We start from the raw sequence: 22,550 nt of genomic DNA, 5'->3' as shown, positions 1-22,550 counted from the left end.
CCAGGGAAGCCCATAAAGTCACTTTTTAAAGGGAGGATTTTGCCAGTCTCCTCACTCAGCCATAGCCAAAAGTCCTGCTCTTCCCCTTCACTCCCTTTATTGAACATCTCTTTTCTCTCATGATTAAGCACTCATCTACCTTTCTGAACACTGGCTCCTTCTTTGGTTCTTTCACTAACCCCTTTTGTTAATATTGAAATGTGGGCAGAATACAAGGTTTTTACCCTTCATAGTCTTCTTTCTCTCCACACTCTCAATGTTGTCATAGTTTCCCAAGCCTTTAACCATCATGTCATACAGATGCTTATAGGGTCATTATTTCTAGTGTATTCCTCTACCCCTGAACTCCAGTTACAAAATGCTGAGTGCTGGCTACACAATTCTGTATGAACATCTTGTTGTCAATACAAAGTCAACATGTTCCATTCCTGTCTTTAGCTTACAATCATTTTTTCCACTTGACCTTTTGTGCCTTGCATAGAGTAGCTTGTGGTTATGTGATTGGATTTATCACATAGCACCAATATTCTTTTATTCACCAGAATTTGACCACTTGGCTTTATCTTTGATTTGTCACTTTTCCTCATTCTCTGTATGTGTTCATTTGCCTGTTAGATAATATTTTCAAGGGACTTAGCATGGAGCTTTTTGCATAGTAAGTGCTCACTACACGATGGTGGTCATTATCGTTGTTTCATCAAATTTTAAAACTATCTCAGCAACGTCTGTCTTCTCCATGTTATGAAGAAAGGATGGAGTTGTGAAAGGAATGGTAGATTGAGAATCAACTAATCTAGTTTAGGATTCTAGTCTGCCACTTAGAGCCACTTGACCTTAGAAAACTCCCCTAACTTTTCTGAGCTAGTTTCTTCATGTAAAAATTTGGGGATCAGTAATATTTTCCTGGAGATATGTGTATATATATATATATATATATACACACACACACACACATATATATGCATGTGTGTATATATATACCATAGGCTTGCTGGAGAAAATCAAATGCAATAAGTAAACTTATAATATTAATATCTTACACTTCATTAAGGAAAGCCATTAACCCTCAGCTTCCATGCTAATTTCAGGCTCCTTTTACTTTTCTCCTGGTCTACAATAACTTCCAAACTAGTTTCCCGACATCTGCCTAAAGCCACATTGCTGTAGGTTAATCTTAATAGCTGTCATATCTAATGATATCACTCCCCTGCATGAAAACCTGCATTAGATGAAGTAAATCTAAACCCAGCTTGACATTATTGCCCCAGATTACATTTTCTTCCTTATCCCCTATTTCCCTATAAATATCTTATTTCTGAGCAGAACTCAACTGCCCCCTTTCACTAAACATGCTTCATGCCCCACTGTCTTGGGCCTGTTCTCCAAGGTCCCTCTTCCTGCACTTACCCCCTGGTATTCCTCATTTCCCTGCCCAAAGCCTGACCTCACCTGAGTTTATGTGTAAATATTCCATTCTCTATGAAGCTTTTAGTTTCTTGTTTGCTTTGAATGCAGACATCATGTCTTAATACAACATTTTTTACCCTGGAGTGCCCTGATCGTGGTCATCAATAAATATAGTAAGAGGGTTTCTTCTTTGTTTAATATGAACAGGAACACACCTTATTTTTCCAGTAATCTTTTTTCTCTCCTTCCATGTTGACAGCTTACTGAAAGCATGTTCTATAGACTCAGTTTTGCCCTAAGCAAAGGAGATCTGTTTAGAGTTTGGTTTCTAATGGAAAAGAATGTCATGACCTAATGAAAAATTAAAATTTTCTCATCTTGTCACTTTTCTACATGTGGAGTCTTTTAAGTTAAAAGGAAATGACATTTATGGTAGCCTTATTATGAAATAGTTTCTGCTGAGTCCAGAGTCATTTAATGCAGTGTTACTTAGTGAACCTCATTAAATAGATACTTCTTTTGAAAATCTCTGGAGTATGATTTAATAATGTGACCTGACAAACCCTTGTAGTGACTAATTGAAGTGGATGCCATCAATCTGGAAATTTCTTGCTTAAATTCTGCTTGATTTTTCTTTCTGTTCTTAACATTAGATTGGTGGTCCTCAAACTTTAATGGAAGAATTGGAGGCGTTTTTATGCATATGCCCAGGCTGTGGCCTCAAAATTGTGGTTTCATAGATTGCGATGGGGTTCAGAATTTCCTTTTTTAATAGCATCCCAGGTATATCTAATGCAGGTGATGCACAGACCACACTTCGTAGTGAAATGCTGCCCTTAATGAAAATTCTATGTTACGTTGAACTTTTTTAGACTGGCTAACCTAATTTTTAAATCTTTTTTTAAAAACCTTTCTCATTACAGAAACAGAAGATCTGTGGGAGCTTGACTTTGCAGCATCACATGCTAGAACCTGTTCAGCGGATTCCCCGGTATGAGATGCTCCTTAAAGACTACCTAAGGAAATTGCCCCCTGGTTCTCCGGACTGGAATGATGCTAAAAGTAAATACTCCCCCCACCCCGGCCCCGCCCCTGCTTTCCATTTTGGAATAATTTAGTGGCCAAGTAGGCTTGTGATTTCAAAGTGAGATAGGTCTCATAGCCACTTTAGTAAAATATTGGTGCCAGAAAATAACCTCACTGGAAATTGTCATCAGTACCTCAATTAGGCAAGCACTTTTGAGCCCAAATCATAGGCTTGGAGCAATGCAAATCACATTTCTCATGCTGGTTTCACGTTAATCATTAACTCTGAAATATAAAATTGTAGTCTTAGAGACATCTGGAATAGCAATACACAATTACCTTCTCACAGGAAGAATACAACCATTCAGAATTACTAGTGCTGCTGGTTAATTAGGTAGGTTGATACATACCAAGAAAACTAAGATGATATTTACTATGTAAAAATAGCCTAAGCAAAATGATATCTCTCTACCTTTCTCTACTCTAAGACAGAAGAGGCAATGGTGCTGTTTAGTGTCAGTTAACATCTTCCCTGAGAAAACTTTATTCCTGCTCTACTCCTGTGCTACATTAGATCATAATGGAAGACTTTTTAGGGCTTAAGAGTTTCAATAAGAATTTTGTTTTCTTGTGTACTTTAAAAAAAAATCAGTTAACTGTGAAGAGAAGATTTAACTTAGATTAGTAATCAACATGTACAAACAATACTGGTGTACAATCTTAAAGCATTGCTACTTTCTCTAATAATTTTTTGTCTGCTGTTATAAGTGAACCTTGTTGAGAGATGAACACAAAACACAATGTTTGGTCTTAGAGACTGGGTCTTTTTCTGAACATAAGCTATCTGTGATGTTTCTCCCACCATCCAAGTGACTTGGTGACCACAGGAACTTCTCATCTCCCCTTTCTTCCTCTAAAGTTTAGAATTATCCTAACTTGTCTTCTTCCACTTTCCACTTGATCTCCACTTTCCACTCACCTGGCCTGAGTGCTTGGTTTTAGTAGTGGTAGGATTGGAGGTTGGATCACCATTGCTACTTCTCAAACTAGTCTCTTGGGTGGTGGCCCCAGCCCATCTTAATTTGTCTCCCTCTACCTTGGATCCTATGTGGAATGCAAAGAATTGTCAAAATCAGGATAGTTCTCTAAAATGTAAATAACAATTCTGCTTCTTCTATACTCAAAAGACTTTGACTCCTGCTAAGGTAGCTAGCTATGTCAAAAATCAGAGAGTCAGCAACGTAATAGGGTATTTTATTACTCTTTTTGGTTTCCCATTACTACTTACACTAAAATTGTAAGGAAATCACAGAAATACTTTTAGAGACCTAAAAGTAGAGGGGAAAGCAACAAAAGTGCATTTTGTTCAGCAGTAGAACGAAGAAGACAGAAAAGTTGGTTCAGAATAATGAGGTTGTTGTGGTAACAGAATTAACCCAACCAGTATTCATAAGATAGGAAAGAAAGGAAGAGAGCAGGACGTGTTGTAGGATTGAGAACATTCCCTCAGGTTAATCCAGCAGGAAGCCTTAGCTTCCACATCTCTTCACCAGTAGTCCCGAAGCTCCTACCTTGCCCATATCAGAGTTCCCATTCCCATCTCTCGCTACCACCTGCCCTAGCAACAAAACCCTCCATCAACATTGGCATCAGAAAATTCCCTTTCACCTAGACTAGAAATGTGAGTGTGTTTTCGCAGGGAAAAATGATTGTGCTTGGTGGTTAATTTGCTCATAAAACTAGTGAAATACTTACTACTGCTGAAATGTTGTAGAAATTTGAGTCAGAAGACTTTGGTTCTAATGTAGCCCTTCAGTATCATAATTTGTGACCTTAGCCAAGTCACATCACTCTCCACTTCTTTCATCTACCAAGTGAAGCTAATATACTTTCCATTCAAGGTTGCATAAGAATGAATTGACCTAATATATATGAAAGCCCCTGACAAAGTTCCTTGTAACAAGCTAGTGTCAGGGTGTTTGTTATTTTGAAGGTCCCTTATCGATTAAAGGTACCTGAGAGCCTACTCACTGTATATGACTTTTAATGAGGAGATACCCTTCAAGTTCCAAATAATCTGCTTACAAATGAACTTTTGAAAGTATGCAGCTTATAAATGCAAATTGCCCCCTGCTTTTATTGTGTATCTTCGGCCCCAGATTTCTTCTTATTGTACTGTATATTATTCAGCTATCTAGTAACGTAGTAAGGACAAAATGTATTTACTTTTCTTTTTTTCCATTTAGAATCACTTGAAATTATATCTACAGCAGCAAGTCATTCTAATAGTGCAATAAGAAAAATGGTAAGTGGTTTCCAGAGGAAATGGGAATATTCTAGTCAGATAATTGCCAATAATATAGTCTGATATTATCTACAGGTTTGGACCCAAATGAGTTGATACAAGTGAACAAAAAAGATTGTTTATAAAATGTTTAGTGTTATCCCTCTTCTCCCAGGTTTTAATTTGGTCATAACTGACATACTTTATACCAAAATTTATGCTTAGTTCCAATCCCTTCTGAATTATGTATATTTTAGCTAAGGTCATTGATTAAAGGAACTAAGGTGAAACCTCCTTTTATATGATCTTGCTGTGTTTTGTTTTAATTTCCTAGGAGAACCTAAAGAAACTCTTAGAGATTTATGAAATGTTGGGAGAAGAAGAAGACATTGTAAATCCTTCAAATGAACTAATAAAAGAAGGACAGATCCTCAAACTAGCTGCTCGGAACACATCGGCACAAGAACGCTACCTTTTCTTAGTGAGTTTTGTAGTATGAGCAAGTCACATAAGAATAACCCATAAACATTGTTATATGCATCTTGGAAAAGTAGGATGCTTGCTTGCTCTCACCAGAACAATTATATCTAACCTGGTTTAGTCAGTACTGTCAGGATTCCACATCAGGGAATGTCCTTAGTAACTGAAACTTGTTCTTTCAAGGACAAGTATTTTTCTATAATTTTTCTGTGTACTTACCATGTATAATTTACTTCAGTAACTCGTAGTGAAGATGATTTAATATTTCCATGATGATAGTAGCCATCAGTGTATATGTGGGGACCACTATTTTTAATTCTTCTAGTTGAAGAAATATATAGACAAAGTTGTAAAACTTGTGCCTCAAATATCTATGTAAAAGTACATGAGTTTGCTACATAGTTCCTTTTCACTGCAATCAATCTCCATCCCTTCCTTAACTTCTGGGAAATGACAGTTAGTCTAGAACTTATTGAAAATATAGGAGCTCTCCCTGGGGCATCCAGGCCATTATATTTTAGTCTCTGTTAATTCCAGTTCCTTTCTATATCTAATGATATGATAATAATCATAATAGCTAACAATGAGCTAACATTGAGTAATAGCTCAGTAAATGTTAGCTATTACTATGATTGTTATTATAGGCAAAGAAACAGACACATTGGTAAAGAGGCTGCCCGGTAACTGGCACATGACACATTCTCAGGATGTTATTCACATCTGACTTTTCTGCTGCAAGGCAGTCATCTCACTAGCCTTAGTATGAGTTGTTGGGGGCTTAGAGGTTTCTGTTGTCTGGTTACAGCTTCCTTTGAAAGGAAGGTTTACAGGAACTAAGTGGCATGCAGAAGGATATTCAGTATCTCTCTTGAAAGCGTTTCTACTTCAAGTTTGTATAACTCAAGAAAATTGAAAACATGTCCACACAAAATTTATACATGAATGTTCATAGCAAAAGTATTCATTATAGCCAAAAAGTGGAAACAAACTAAATGTCCATCAATTGATGAATGGATAAACAAAATGTGGTATAACCATGCACTGGAATATTATACGGCAGTAAAAAGGAATAAAATACTGATACATGCTACATGGATGAACTTTGAAAACATTGTGTAAAGTGAAAGAAGCCATTCACAAAAAACCACACTGTGTGATATGATTCCATTTATATGAAATGTCTAGAATAGGCAAATGCATAGAGGCAAGAAGTAAGTAGTGGTAGCCTAGGGCTGGTGGGGAGGAGGAAATGGATACAGGATTTCCATTTAGAGTCAGGAAATGTTCTAAAATTAGATAGTCGTGATGGCTGCACAATTTACAACTATATAAAAACCATGAATTATACATTTTAAAAGGGTATATGAATTATATCTCAATAACTTTAAAAATTTATAGATATTTTACAAATTAACTATAAAAAAATCTTCATTGGAGCTCAAAAGAAGAACTTCACCTTTCAGAAGCTTTACAGAGACCTAAATGTAAATCAGGGACATGTGATGTCATGTTAGGGTCCAGAGGGCTGTTTATTTTGAAATGTAGGTTTTGTTATTCAAATATGGTGAGGCCAACACATCAGGAGATGATTGCCATTGAAAAGATAGTTATACTCGCAGATTCCAAAAGGAGGGGGCATGCCACACCATGGAAGGAGCTACATGAGAAAGCACCAGAGTTGATCAGAAGGCAGAGAAAGCTAGCAGCAAATGTGGGCAAGAGCCTGTACTGTGGTTTCTGCGAGAAGGAATAGGCAAGGCAGAGAAAACCAGCTTAGAGTTTGCTAGTTTAAATAATTTCATCAGGCTCTAGCACACAGGGACTGTTGACTGGTACCTAGCCTTAGGGTTCTTACGGAAGGGGAATACTGGTTCGGAGTGTAAGCGCTCAATAGAGGAGGTGCTTGGGGTGTGAGTTCTGGATCTGTTGGTTTCCATATGGAAGTCATGCTTGCAGGTGAGTCACTCACTGTCTTCAAAGAATTGAGTAGTCGTGAGAGGGGGCAGTCCTCCAATGTCAGCAAGGCCCCAAGATGTCAAAGCATCAAAAATCCAGATTAAAAAGACATGCTTAATATACTGTTCTGGGCAAAATGCCTGGGAGTCAGTGTCTTCCCTTTGTCTTTACCTGTAGGTGCTTAGGTAATTTTCCTTTCCCCTCTTCAACATCAGTGTCACAGTTTCTGTAGTTAAACTTTCAGCTCTGTGTCTAACCAATGGCCTTGGTTTAATTTTCACATTTGAGAATTATTCTGGAAATAGTTTTGGATTGAATACCTTAATTCAGAGCCAAATTAAACAGCTATTTGGAGGACGGATGGCAAAGAGCCTTGGGGGAATACAACAGTAGTGACTTAGAGAAAAGTACCCATCTTGTTCCAGTTATTATAAGCTATCAAACATATCGTGTCATTGCCTTCCAGGAGAATGGAGTCATACAGCAGAAACTTTAGGAAAGCCTTATTCATCTTTTGAAGACCATCTTAGAAGCAGTTCTTGTAGTGTTCATTCCTTCAGTCCTTCCCCTCTAGTACTGTACTTGTCACAGAATCTCTCCTCTCCCCAGCACACATTTATTCCCATGGAGCATCTTTTTTTTCTTATATGTAGAAACTTCAGAAGTACCTTTTACTTTTTCTCCTTTCTCTCTAGAAGGAAAATAGTTTTCTATTTCCTATTCTGGGGATATTACACGTGTAAATCTGAAAAACCAAGTTATATTTAGAATTTGATTTCAGCTTTCAAATGATCATCATGTGTTTGTATATTTACTTGCCTCCCCATCATGCTTTTTATGTTATGTAGGGTACTCTGTTGAGTAAGTAAATAACCACACCTGACATCTGAAAGTTAAAAAAAAAAAATCACTGAATTATCCCATAGAGTGATAGGAGGTTTTATTCTTGCCTCTTTGGAGTTCTAGTCCTTATTTCCTTATACCTTTTGACAGAGTTATATATATATATTTTTCTCTTGACTTATTTAAACTTTGAATACAGGCCGGGCACTGGAAATTTTCTCCAACAATGTATTTTTACCTTCTAAAACAAACTTTAATGAACTGTCACTTGTGAGACATGAAATTGAATTATTTCAATCAAATAATATATTTTAAAGAGACTTAAAATAACTAGTCGAGGAACCCTGGAGATCAAGAAACAGGAACCTCCCTACACTTTTAATAAAGTTGAGACTTTCTTCTAGGTTTCGGCACAGCCTAGCACTTCTAGAGCTTGCCAGCCAGAGACTGCTTTGTCAATAACTACTTCTGAGCAGCGGGCATGGAATAAAAGGAGTTTCTTTCACTAAAAGGGGAAGTCAGTCTACTTGGTGCTACAGTTGTTATAACTCCCTCTTTTAGCACCAGCAAAACCCAGAGAAGGTGATGGTGGCTTTTGCCACAGGAGCCAGGTTCACCGAGGGAACAGGACTAGCTACTTAATTCCTTTACGTATATGGCATCTTCTTTGTAAGCATTATCACCTTCACCTCTAAGTAGAAGAAAAAGGGTATTTATTGGCTAGTCCTGTCCATTTTGGTGGCGCTTTGCAACTCCTGCAGTACCATTCAGACATGGCCAAATCCCCTCCTGAGAAGGCCTTATAGAAGAGAGAAAGAAATACTAACATGAACAGTTAGCAAGCTGTTGCCTTAATCAAGCTGGGATGATGATGAGAACCTTTAAGAGTATTTTCAGATCTTTAAATTCTGTGTACTACAATGAGGCTGTGATTGCCATACTTAGAATACAGTGGACAATTAATGATGAAGCATTATGTTCCCTTCTAGAAATGTAAATGTGAAATGTGGTGCTCAGATATGTATGATAAAAATGTATTGGGCTTCCCTGGTGGCACAGTGGTTGAGAGTCCGCCTGCCTATGCAGGGGATGTGGGTTCGTGCCCCGGTCCAGGAAGATCCCACATGCCACGGAGCGGTTAGGCCCGTGAGCCATGGCTGCTGAGCCTGCGCATCCGGAGCCTGTGCTCTGCAACGGGAGAGGCCACAACAGTGAGAGGCCCACATACCGCAAAAAAATATATATATATTTAGTGCCCTTTTATTTCTACATTATCCAGTGTGGAAATGAAATTTATGATGTTGGTTATAGGAAGTTGCAAAATAATGTATGAGGAACAAACTGTAAAAAATTTGCTTTCAGAATGAGTACAGTGGACATTGTCACATAAACATGTTGAAATGTTTTAAATATGCATCAACATTTCTTTCATGGTTGGAGCTAAAAAGAGGACCTGACAAAACAGGACATTATTCCTCATTTAATCCTCTCAACAACCTGTGACTTTTACAGATAATTATCCTGAGACATGAGAGGTTACATAAGTGTTTTAAGTTCCCAGTTGCTTTTGTCTTACAAAAATATATTTAAGCCTAGAAACAGTGTTAGAAACAATAAATATGAAGTAGAAAGATAAATATGGACCTTCTTTAGGAATCTGCCTACAAATTAACCCCCATATTTAGAGTTTCATCCTTTTGCATGTTTTAACATATTTAAAAGTTAATTAACTGCCTTCCCCAAATCATTGCTTGGTACTGATTAGCAGGAGCTGTTCATTGTTTTGTTTTGTTATAAATTTATTTATTTTTTTTTTATTTATTTTGGGCTGCGTTGGACCTTTGTTGCTGCGCACGGGCTTTCTCTAGTTGCGTTGAGCAGGGGCTGCTCTTCGTTGTGGTGTACGGGCTTCTCACTGCGGTAGCTTCTCTTGTTGCGAGCGTGGGCTCTAGCCATGCGGGCTAAACTAGAGAGGCTCTAGAGCTCAGGCTCAGTAGTTGTGGCGCACGTGCCCAGTTGCTCTGCGGCATGTGGGATCTTCCTGGACCAGGGCTTGAACCTGTGTCCCCTGCATTGGCAGGCGGATGCGTAACCACTGCACCACCAGGGAAGACCAGGAGCTGTTCATGGTTGACTAGAAATGAGGCACTAATTTGATTCAGTTTCAAAATAAGTTTCTTCATTTTAAATAAAGACTTTTTGCTAAAATAAATGACTTTTCTGTTAATTCGTACATGAAGAATTCTTAAGCAAGATGTGGGGCAGGGGCTTCCCTGGTGGTGCAGTGGTTGAGAGTCCGCCTGCCGATGCAGGGGACATTGGTTCGTGCCCCGGTCTGGGAAGATCCCACATGCCACGGAGCGGCTAGGCCTGTGAGCCATGGCCGCTGAGCCTGCGCATCCGGAGCCTGTGCTCTGCAACGGGAGAGGGCACAACAGTGAGAGGTCCGCATACTGCAAAAAATTTGCCCACTTTTTTAAACAACATTAAACACATTGGTAAAAATAATTGCTAAATATTAATCTTTTCCTCTAACAGCTGTTGTAGACTTGTTGCCTGACATAACAGTTAGAAATTTTTTTGTCTTCAACTTACATGGTTGAGAACTTCAGTTTCTTGTATATAGAGGTCCTTAATAAATTATTGCTGAGCTTAATTTCCTTAACTAATTTCCTTACTAATACAAAATGATGATTGGTTTACTTAAATATTAATAAAATATTTATGAACCAACACAGAGGGGAAATATATGTTACAAATTTTAAAATATGACAATTCTGATACAAGCATGAAAGCTCTCTGGTATTTAAGTAATTTTTCTCACATAGAAAGTATGGTATTCCCTGGAATTTTTGTCTAGGGCTACTTTCAATATTGGTCACTTTCCTCTGTCTTCGTTTTCCTTTTTTTTGACATGTGTTCTGCCTTCTTGCAGTTCAACAACATGTTGCTGTACTGCGTGCCAAGATTCAGCTTGGTGGGCTCTAAATTCACAGTTCGAACCAGGGTTGGCATTGATGGAATGAAAATTGTAGAGACTCACAATGAGGAATATCCACACACTTTCCAGGTATCTGGGAAAGAGAGAACACTGGAACTGCAAGCCAGGTAAGAGAACCATTCCTCTCTCACAACTTTACAAAAGAATCGGAATAAATCGTAGGACAAAATAATTCTGAGGATCTATTCCATGTCTGGTTGGACATAAATGTAAAGAGGTAAGCTCTTGAAAGTCAAGAATTATGTCTTCCCTTTTGGTTCCTCTGTAGTGCCTAGGATAGTGGTTTTTCAGACAGTAAGCATTCAGTAAATTAAAGTGACCAAATTGTTGCATTCAAGCCAAAGTTTTGAGTCTTCTAGGAAAAAGTTCTCTAACCTTTTTCCGCCATCCCTCCTTTTGGTCCACAAATGTTTATTGATGTTTATTATTTCATGATAAATGTTGAAGCTTTAACTATCTGTCCTTCAGAGACTCTGCATTTATAGGACCTAATGGCACTTTGATGGAGAGAATGATTTTGGAAATCAATCATTTGGGAGGCATTTTGGAAAAGATGATTCTCCTGCCACAGTTGAGGATACATGAAGGGGGCCATTTGGGGCTCTAGTAGCCTCTAGCAACCAGGACTTCTGGAAGGGGTGGCTCTTCTTATATGCTTATTGAGTGGGAGAGAAAGAGCTGGAGGCCTAGCATCCATCCCCCTAGCATAACCCTGTTTGGAAAGAAAAAAAACGAAACAAAACATGAGAACCACTGTAGTAGATCACAGCTACCTCATGCATGAACCTCTAGAAGACAGAGTGCTGTCAGGTTTTAAAATATCTGCTTTAGGAAACTGTCATCCATTTATCCTATAAAAAAAAAAAAACCTAGCATGGTGAAAATTGAGATCCACCAAAAGTTCACAGATCAGAGGTTAACTACTGATCCCAGCTCTGATGGTTTTCATACCCTAGAATCCATGGAGAATCAGAGAGCCCTTCTGTTCCTTTCTATTCCTTTGCACCAATAGCATGTGGTTCTGGCTGCTTAGGTGAACTCATCCTGGATATTTGTGTTTAGTAACTATGTACGAGCTTAAACTTCACATTTTCAAAAGAGAATAAATTATTTTAATAGGAATCTGTACCCAGGGAGCCAGGGAATTGGTGATTATAGATATGGAACATGTGGCAGGTTAGGAAAGTTTGAAGAAATACCTAGCCAGTTCTTTGATTTCCCACAGAAAATATATAATGAAGCTGTATTACTTAGGGAGCTGCCAGGAGGCTGCCCTGAGGATTAGGAGGCAGCATTTCAAGCATGAGTTCAAATGGTGGAGGACTTGGCTTGGATGTTATGGTTTTCCTACTTTATCATGGTGGGATTTGGACCCCAGCCATCAAACCCAAGAGAACAATTTATGTTACTGTACTTGGAAGCCCCTGACCTAAGTCCTCACTCAGTGGTTGACTCCCTGAATGATTGGCCCTGGCCACAGAGAAGACTCATCAATTGTTCTGATCATCATAGAAGTCTTCATTACAGATGAATGAAGGTTCTGCTGGCTCTGAATATCAGCATAGTTCCAAATCTGCAAACCCAAGAGATGTGTCTGAACAGCAGAAGAGAGATTATCAAGGATTCTTGGGTTGCCTGAGTTGAGACGGACTCCAGCCCCCCTCCATTAGCAGGTTGGGCTGTTTTTGCTTCAGGATGGGGCTGATTCATGAAAATTTTTCTTAAGTACAGGCAGTTATCATTTTGTAGAGTTCCAATATGCACTATTGGATACATTCCAATTAGTACTGAAAACACATTCATTTTTCCTTAAATTTCTTATTCCCCTAATCTCATTGCTTTAGTTGTATTTATGATTATATGATGAATTGAAGATCTGAATGAAGTGTGATTACTTATCTTCTGGTCTATAATGACTCTCTCAAGAATGTAGACAAACACTGAAATTCTCAGAAAGTCTGAAGGATTACATGGAACCCCAAATTGGGTATATATTTGGTGATATTTAAAGAGAATTCACTTCTGAAGCCAACACAGAAAAAAATGTTCTACTTTTCTTATTAAATAAGTCAGCCTGAAGACTGACCTCTCACACTCTGCCTCCCCTTCCATATTCAAAAGAATATAAACTTTTGAAACAAAATTATTTTATGTAGTTTTTATTCAATGGTTTTCTATTGCTAAATGGATATAAAAATATAGTGATGAGTAAATTAAACAAAGGAGTAAATTTAAAAATCTGCCATGATTGAGAAAGTAAAACAAAAGGCATTAAAGACTTGTCAAGTTGCTTTGCATTTAAAAGGCTAAAAGCAGCTAGCAAATAACTATGCTTCCAGAGCAATAGAGCTGATTTTGTGGGGGCGGGGCATAGCATTAGGGAGAAACCTTTTCTGAGGGGCAAGATTAAAGCCCCTGCCCCCACCAAGGTTCTTGGTTCAGGATCCCCAGGTGAAATATAAGCAGAATCTTACATTTGACATGCACGGATTCCAGCAGTATTCCTGGCACATCATGATACTCAGTTTTTGTGAGAAAGATGGATGGTGTCACATGGATGGTATGATCACAGACTTATACATATGTGATACCTGTGGGACTGTGGCATGTGACATTCAGGCTGGGACAGGGACTCAGACTTAGCCCATGCCTACCAAATACATGCAAACAAATAGAGCCCACTCTTCACAATCCCTCAGTTTGGAGATCTTACTGAGTACAAAGTCTGCTAAAAGGGAAATTTTTTCCCAACAGAAAATTATTAAATACTGGGGTTCATTAATCTGTGAAACCTCCTTCCTACAGGCATTTAAATCTTCGTTGTGTTTTATCTATAATGAATTAGGTATGGTATTGCCTGAAGCCTAGCAAAATAGAATTAAATTGTTTACCAAAGGAAATGTTACATAGCTCCCTAAGGCTTTACACAGGTAATTTATAGTCTCAAGGATAATTGCAATCTTTTCTAAGATGGGTTGTGACTAGCAGCCTTTCAAAGCCTCATGTGTTTTCATAAAGGTGAATTGGAAGACTAGGCCTATATCTAGTATAATGCTAGATCTACAGATACCTGATATATACAACTAGATGATGGTGGTTAAACTAATAGAAGCCAAACTTAACTCTCTCCATCAAAAGTTATGTGTACCAAAAAAAAAAAAAAAAAAAAAAGTTATGTGTACCAAAGTAAGTGGATGGTATAAAACTATGTTTATGAATTCATTTGTTCAATTGCCAGAGATTCTGTTTAATTTTTATTATAACTCCTTGGACATCCCTGAATTTTCCAGAAAGTTGGACTAACATAAATACAGTTGTATGCACCAGGTATAACTCATTAATGTTCTCTTTATTCACTTTAATTTTTCATTGTTGTTTGTTTTAGTTCTGAGCAAGACAAAGAAGAATGGATCAAGGTAAACCTGATTTCTATTTTCATTTTTGTTTTGTGGTAACCTCTGTATGTGTACCAGATGTGCACATATTGTTGTATTATGCACATATTGTAGTCATCAGAATAAGGTCATTTAATTTTTAAGGTGATTTCCATCCTAAATATTTGTTTAATAAAGTGTTTTTATTAATTTGCATGTGATACTTTAATATCTGCTTTGAATTTCATGTATATTTTAGGCACTTCAAGAGACTATTGATGCTTTCCATCAGAGGCATGAAACCTTCAGAAATGCAATTGCCAAGGATAATGACATTCACTCAGAGGTTTCTGTAAGTTGAATTAAATTCTTTAAGTTCTTTTCTCTTTGCAGTTGCAGAAGATCTATCTAGTTATTTTGTTACCCAGTCTTTTCCCTTTGCATTGCCAAAACTGGCTATTTGGACAGGATCTCATTTCTTCTTAGATGAATACAATAGAGTGCCTTTTCATGCTGCTTCAATGTCTTTGAACTTTTTTTTTTCTCTCTCTTTTTCTGGATCTTGAGTTTCAGAACATGGTATGAGCAATGTTGTTAAAATTCTTTTTAAAATAAATAAATGAATGAACGGATGGATGGATGGATGGAAATGACAGTTTTTGCCATTAAAATTGAATCTCTTTCCTTTTTAGACTGCTGAGCTAGGAAAAAGAGCCCCAAGATGGATCCGAGATAATGAAGTTACAATGTGTATGAAATGCAAGGAGCCTTTTAATGCCCTGACGAGGAGAAGGCATCATTGTCGAGCATGTGGACATGTATGTGAGCTTTCTTGGTCATTAAGGTTGTTAGTCACTATATAAGTGTTGTAAAATCATTAACTTGGAAAAACACAAAGAAATCATTCAATAAATCACTTAGTTGATAAACTTTTGTTGGTGATAACTTTATGCAAAGCACTGTGCTGGGTCCTGGAGAAAAACTGGTAAGCAAAATGGTAGCCAGCTTCACAGAGCTCACATTCTAATGGAGAAAACAGACCAGATTAACAGACAAGCATTTCAAATGACTATAAATGCAATAAGAAATCAAGAAGTTAAAATGGGGAATAACGGTAATGGAAGAGGATTTGGAACCAATTTTAGTTAGAAAAATGAAGACCTATCTGAGGCGTTTGATATTTAAGCTGATGCCTAAAAGGTGAGAAAGAGCTAACCATAAGAAAGAAGGCAGGGGCTTCCCTGGTGGTGCAGTGGTTGGGAGTCTGCCTGCCGATGCAGGGGACACGGGTTCGTGCCCCGGTCCGGGAGGATCCTGCATGCCGTGGATCGGCTGGGCCCGTGAGCCATGGCCACTGAGCCTGTGCGTCCGGAGCCTGTGCTCCGCGACGGGAGGGGCCACAACAGTGAGAGGCCCATGTACCGCAAAAAGAAAACAAAAAAGAAAGAAGGCAGGAAGAGCATTCAGGCAGTGAGAGTTGTATGTCAAAAGCCCTGAGGTAAGATAGAGCTTCATCTATTCTTTTTAATTTTTAAATTTTTCCTTCCTTCCTTCCTTCCTTCCTTCCTTCCTTCCTTCCTTCCTTCCTTCCTTCCTTCCTTCCTTCCTTCCTTCCTCCCTCCCTCCCTCCCTCCCTCCCTCCCTTCCTTCCTTCCTTCCTTCCTCTCCTTTCTTTCTTTCCTTTCCTTTTCTCCCTCCCTCCCTTCCTCCCTCCCTTCCTCCCTCCCTTCCTGCCTTCCTTCCTTTCTTTTTGCGGTACGCGGGCCTCTCTCTGTTGTGGCATCTCCCGTTGTGGAACACAGGCTCTGGATGCGCAGGCTCAGCGGCCATGGCTCATGAGCCCAGCCACTCCATGGCATATGGGATCTTCCTTGGACCTGGGCATGAACCCATGTCCCCTGCATCAACAGGCGGACTCTCAACCACTGTGCCACCTGGGAAGCCCAATTTTTTTATTTTTAAAAATAACTTTATTTATTTATTTTTGGCTGCATTGGGTCTTTGTTGCTGAACACAGGCTTTCTATTTATTTGCAGTGAGTGGGGGTTACTCTTCGTTGTGGTGCATGGGCTTCTCTCTGCAGTGGCTTCTCTTGTTGCAGCGCATGGGCTCTAGGCATGCGGGCTTCAGTAGTTGTGGAACGTGGGCTCAGTAGTTGTGGCCCACGGGCTCTAGAGCACAGGCTCAGTAGTTGTGGCACATGGGCTTAGTTGTTGTGCAGCATGTGGGATCTTGCGGGACTAGGGCTCAAACCCATATCCCCTGCATTGGCAGGCAGATTCTCCACCACTGTGCCACCAGGGAAGCCCTGATCTATTCTTGAGACTGCCAAAAGGTCATGTAGCTGGAGCATAATGAGCAATCTAAGAAATAGAAAGATAAATAATAACCAAAGGAGTCAATGACTTTGAGAAAATAGGAGATGGAACCTATAGCTTAAGTAGAAGTTCAGACTTTTGATGGGGAGAGGGAAACTTCCCTCCATTATAACGGAAAGGATAAAGGGAAAGATGAGTGGAAATGTGGGTGTGTTTTTGATTTGGTGGTGGGAAATGAGGGAATTTAGGTCTGATAATATCTATATATTCATTGAAGTATGAGGAAGAGTCATCATCTGAAAGTGAAGGGGGAAGTAAGAGGGAGGGGGGAGATTTGAGAAAGAGAGCTAAGTATGTACTAGTTGTCTCTGGGCAGGAAAAAATGAGCCTACCAAAGAAACAAAGATGCCTATTAGAGGTTTATGGTTATAAATTTAAAAGGACACACTAGTCCATTTAATGGAATGAAATATCTCTAACAAGATTCAGCAACTCAAGCCAGCTAAGGCAGTTGACAGGTTTTCAGGGATTGAATTGTTTCATATGGAAAGAGTGAGAAGGAAGAAAGCATGACCTGAAGTTGGAGAGAAGTAGCAGTAGGTTTTGGAGGGCCTTGTAAACCAAGTTGAAGATTAATACTTTCTTCTAAAAAGCAACACATAAGCATAGAGAAGGGTAGGCATTGTAGTGTCATGACTGAATGTATTATTAGTATGCTTTCGTGCAACAGTTTTTATTGATAGTACATTCAGATTATTCTCAATTACATTGCAGATTTATTCTTCCTTTTTACCTAAGTTTTGACTCAGTGAGACAGTTTTATAATCAAAATCAAATTGATAGCAAACATCTTTTTTTCCCCCCCTCAGTGTAAGACTTTTTTAAATCTCTCATTGAGTTTGCTTGAAATGATTTCAGATATTGACATACTTGCTTTCAGTAAACAAACAAAAATATGAAGGTACTGTGACATACTTTGAAAATAAATATTAGTTGATATGAATTTGCAGTTACAGACATGTCTAATTTTAAATCCTAGTGTAATTTCATTGGAAGTATGAGAAAACAATGAACAATTTTTTATTATGAATTTTACATGATGTGAATCTAAACCGAAAGTTTTACTAATATTTAATTTCTTAAATATAGTTTGTCCACTATAAATGAGGGAAAATATTCTTCTAGAAGCAAGAAGATAATTTTATTTATTTATGTGGCTGCATCAGGTCTTAGTTGCACCACGCGGGATCCTTGTTGTGGCATGTGTGATGTTTCATTGCAGGACGCAGGCTTCTCTCTAGTTGTGGCATGTGGGCTCCAGAGCATGCAGGTTCAGTAGTTGTGGTGCACGGGCTCTCTAGTTGTGGCACATGGGTTCTAGAGTGCGCAGGCTCAGTAATTGCAGCGCGCAGGCTTAGTTACCCCACAGCACGTGGGATCGTAGTTCCCCCACCAGAGATTGAACCCACGTCCCCTGCACTGGAAGGCAGATTCTTAACCACTGGACCACCAGGGAAGTCCCCAAGAAGATAATTTTTTAAACTGCAAGGTTATTTTTTAAACAGGTACTATAAATAGCAAAATACACAAGGACAATTTCTCATAGAGCTTACAGCCTAGTTAGGGTGACAAACATTAATCGAAAAATCACACAAGTATATGATTACAAATTGTGATCAGTGCATGCAAAAAGCACACGGAGGGCTTCCCTGGTGGCACAGTGGTTGAGAATCTGCCTGCTAATGCGGGGGACACGGGTTCGAGCCCTGGTCTGGGAGGATCCCACATGCCGCAGAGCAACTAGGCCCGTGAGCCACAACTACTGAGCCTGCGCGTCTGGAGCCTGTGCTCTGCAACAAGAGAGGCCGCAATAGTGAGAGGCCCACGCACCGCGATGAAGAGTGGCCCCTGCTTGCCACAACTAGAGAAAGCCCTCGCACAGAAACGAAGACCCAACACAGCAAAAATAAATAAATAAAAATTAATAAACTCCTACCCCCAACATCTTCTAAAAAAAAAAATAAAAGCACATGGAACTTTAATAGCACAGTGATAAGAGATGGGCTGTATTCTGGAAGTTGGAGGAGTCTTCCTTGAGGAAGTGAAATTTGAGTCAGTATCTGAAGGATGAGCAAGAGTTAACTCACTGAAGCAGAGATGAGAGAGGGAGGGAACAGAGCACTCTAGGAGCTGTAAGAAGCCAGTGTCACTGGAGATAGAGTAAGAGAGGTAAATCATGCAGGACTTTATAGGCCATGGTTAAGAATTTGTTCCTTATCCAAGAGCAAAGGGAAGACTTTAAAGAAATTTAAATAGAAGAGAAATATATCAGATTAGCATTTTTAAGGAAGCATCTGATGCCATTTGGAAAATAGCTTGGAGGGGATCTTAGAGTAGTGGCCTGGACTCCAGTAGGAATGCTACAAGGACCAGTCGTGAGGCTATAATGGTCCAGACCAGGACATTGATAGCTTGGACTCAGGTAATTGTAAGGAAGATGTAGAAAAATGGACAGATTGAAAAAATATCTAGGAGATAAAATCAGCAGGACTTTATAACATGGTGAATCTATGGGGTGAGGTAGAGAGAGGTATTGGGATGACTCCTAGGTTTCTGACTTGCCATAACTGGTTAGGAGGCTGTGCTATTTCCAGCGATAGAGAGTACTCTGAGAGGGGAACAGGTTGGGAGGGACGAAGTGTGATAAGGAGAAAGCTGGGAGCAAGGTAGACCATGAATTCACTTGGGGAAGATATAAAACGTCCAGAGGTATGAAGTGTAATGGTCTGGACCAAGCCTTTGAAGAGCTCCTACCTTTAGGGCCAGGAAGAGAAGGATGAGCAAGCAGAGCCCATCACAAACAGCATTATAATACATGACAAATACTCCAAATGTTCATGGGGATATTGTTAGTCTGATAAAAATTTGCCCTTTACATTTAACTTTTTCTCATTTATTATTACCTATAACTGATTATTGCTTAAATCTTGTTATTTTTAAAATATGATTATTCACTCTTCTTTATTTTTTCTTAATTTAAGGTGGTTTGTTGGAAGTGTTCTGATTATAAAGCTCAACTTGAGTATGATGGTGGTAAATTGAGCAAAGTTTGTAAAGACTGTTATCAGATAATAAGTGGATTCACAGACAGTGAAGAAAAGAAAAGAAAAGGAATTTTAGAGGTATGAAATATTAAATATTGGATATCTTTCAGATTTTTATACTAGAAACAGAATTTTTTTAACTCTGAAGAATACAAATAATATATTTTGTTATTTCTCTTAGTATTTAATAATTTGGACTATGATGAGCAAGATTTATATTTTTGTTCTATTGCTGACTCTTGCGGTCATGCTCAGTTGTACAGAAAGATGAGGGACAGTGCTATGTTAACCAATGTGCATTTGAGAGTAAATCCAGTCCTTCCTTGGCATCTGCGGGGGATTGGTTCCTACAGGGGTTCCAGGACCCCTACAGATACCAAAATCCGCGGATGCTCAAGTCTCTTATATACAGTGGCGTGATACAGCCAGCTCTCCATATCCTTAGGTTCTACATCCACAGATATGGAGGGCTGATTGTGTATTGATTTTGTGAAGGTAGCTGTAGTCAAATATTAGAGTATTAATTGACATCTCTTCTAATGCCCAACTTACTACTATATATTTTTTTTTAAGAGGAAAGCTTTTCTCTCAGTTTCATCATATTGGCTTTGAAAATACTGTATGATGTTATTAAAATTTAGATTAAAGTCTTATTACCTGAAAAACTCTTCCAACTTATTGCATTAAAAGAATCATTTAATGGCCAGTGACAGTAATCTGAGAACTACGTTGAAATATTACTGAAATGTCTCACAAGTAAGTTTGATTCATGTTTTAGATAAATTCAGACCTCCCAAACCTAGGAACTGTAATGCGACTAGTATCTGAAATAAGTTTTACACCCAAAGATATTAACAACATAAGTAATAAACTACACAATAAGGGCTTTTTGACAGAAAGTTCAAGATAGCCTGGAATTATGTGAAGAATAAACTCATGATCAAAACTCTTATGTATCAAAAAAAAACTCTTATGTATCTAAAATCATAGACATACTTGGTTTATTAAGAATTTCTACAATTTATTTAAGAATCAATGAGTGTTTATTGAACCCTACACTGTATAAACATACAAAAAGTCATTTCTGTTAACTGAAGAAGGATCATAAACTTCAAGGTCCACTTGAGGTTAAAGTACAGGCCCACAAACTATAACTGTGCATTCTTCTAGGATATAGATGTTGCTTGTATGGCAGACCAGAGTGGACTTTCTCTGGCAGGGAAGGTGGAAAGACATGCTTCAGTAGCTTCCAGAAACACAGTCTCGAAAGACTGAACAGCAGCAATGGATGAGACTGGCGTAGAATAATGAGTCAAATAACTTGTTTTAAGAAGTGCATTTCAGGCTGTATCTATGAAATAAAAATCTCTAGGTAGTTTTCTAGAAAAACCTGTACTTAGAGGAAAATTAATCAATTACTTTTTAGGTTAACACATTTAATCAAATGTATTTATAGTGTGAAGTCCGTAAGTAGAAGATAAGTGTGGATGTGTGCATATGCACACACACATACATATATATTTGAAACTTACTCATAACAACTAGTTTGTTATGTCCTCTAGACCAAGGATCAACAAATTTTTTCTGTAAAAGGGCAGAGAGAAACTATTTTAGTCTTTGCAAGCTGAAAGGCAAAACTGAGAATATTACTTCTAAAACAAGAGAGAAAACAAATTTTCTCAAATTTTTATTGACAAATTTAAAAGTAATAATTTAGTATAATTTTTGTAATATGGTAATAAGAAGTATGGAATTCCTTTGGGGGAGGGGAGATAACATTTCACTTAGTTGGAGTCCAAAGTTTTCGTATTCTAGATCATCAGATTGATTTTAAATGGTCATCTGTAAAAACTCTGCTTACCTCACAGGCCATATAAAAACAGGTGGTGGGCTAGCAGTCCATTGTTTGCCAGTCAATGCTTCTTAAACTATCTGTGATGAAGGGCCAGTTTTACTTTCTAAACCATCACAGCTCAGTATTTTTGTAAAATACACAATTATGTGCTTGGGTATCATCACAAGTCAGATTGCTATAAAAGTTTCTAAATGCTTACTCTTGCTTTCTGTGCTTATCTCGAACTGGTAGCAAAGCAGTTTGCAAACCAGCACTGTTCAGTGGATGACACTGGATTTGAGAGATAGAAAATAGATGCAAACCAGTTGCTTTCCATGATATGTGTAATAGAAACCATCATTTAGTCAAAGGGTTTTGTTCCCTTTTTAGCCAGTGATTTACGTATTTGGAGACAAAGCAGAAAACCGTACATGGCTCCACAAAGAGTTATTGCAATTTAAAAAACTTTAAAATTATCTCAGGTATAGAACAAAGGTTGCTGGTAAGTATTTGCCTTTTTGCTATTGCATTCTTACATAGTGACGTTGCTATAGCATTGTGGCTAAGAGTTCAGACTCTGGGTCCAGACTCAAATCTGAGCACACCAATTCCTAAATCTTAGGAAAGCTATTTCATCTCTAAACCTCATAATAATGCAAGTAATAACGTTTTGGTGTTGGTGTGAGGATTAAATGATATAAGTAGTGAGCTAAGAAAAATGCCTTCATAGTAAGCAGTCAATAAATGTTTAATTTTATTTAAATTACAGGTCTGGTAATACAGTTAAAATTGACTTAATTCATCATGGATCTAGATGAATGTTTAAATAATAATTGCAGATGAACCTTCTCTAGACAATCCCAGGAGACATTTTATATAAACACATTGTAATTTATGAATGTTACCTTAAGTTGAATTACCTC

General features: G+C 38.3%; 1 protein-coding gene across 7 annotated transcripts in view; it reads left to right on the top strand.

Annotated features, from left to right (window-relative positions):
* Window positions 1-22,550, top strand: part of FGD4 (FYVE, RhoGEF and PH domain containing 4) — a 206,440-nt gene that overhangs the window by 169,550 nt on the left and 14,340 nt on the right. For all 7 annotated transcript variants that reach the window (XM_027129273.1, XM_027129272.1, XM_027129275.1 and 4 more), the window contains 8 exons: window positions 2,331-2,469; window positions 4,680-4,738; window positions 5,052-5,198; window positions 10,932-11,104; window positions 14,383-14,413; window positions 14,631-14,723; window positions 15,064-15,189; window positions 19,731-19,871. In XM_027129273.1, the coding sequence (XP_026985074.1) occupies window positions 2,331-2,469; window positions 4,680-4,738; window positions 5,052-5,198; window positions 10,932-11,104; window positions 14,383-14,413; window positions 14,631-14,723; window positions 15,064-15,189; window positions 19,731-19,871 (909 nt within the window). The remainder of the gene's footprint in view (window positions 1-2,330; window positions 2,470-4,679; window positions 4,739-5,051; window positions 5,199-10,931; window positions 11,105-14,382; window positions 14,414-14,630; window positions 14,724-15,063; window positions 15,190-19,730; window positions 19,872-22,550) is intronic.

The sequence above is a fragment of the Aethalodelphis obliquidens genome, unplaced genomic scaffold (genome assembly GCF_003676395.1).
Source record: "Aethalodelphis obliquidens isolate GAN/ISIS:26980383/991018 unplaced genomic scaffold, ASM367639v1 scaffold36, whole genome shotgun sequence".
NCBI classification, from domain to species: Eukaryota; Metazoa; Chordata; class Mammalia; order Artiodactyla; family Delphinidae; genus Aethalodelphis; species Aethalodelphis obliquidens.
This window is presented reverse-complemented; position numbering and strand designations above follow the sequence as displayed.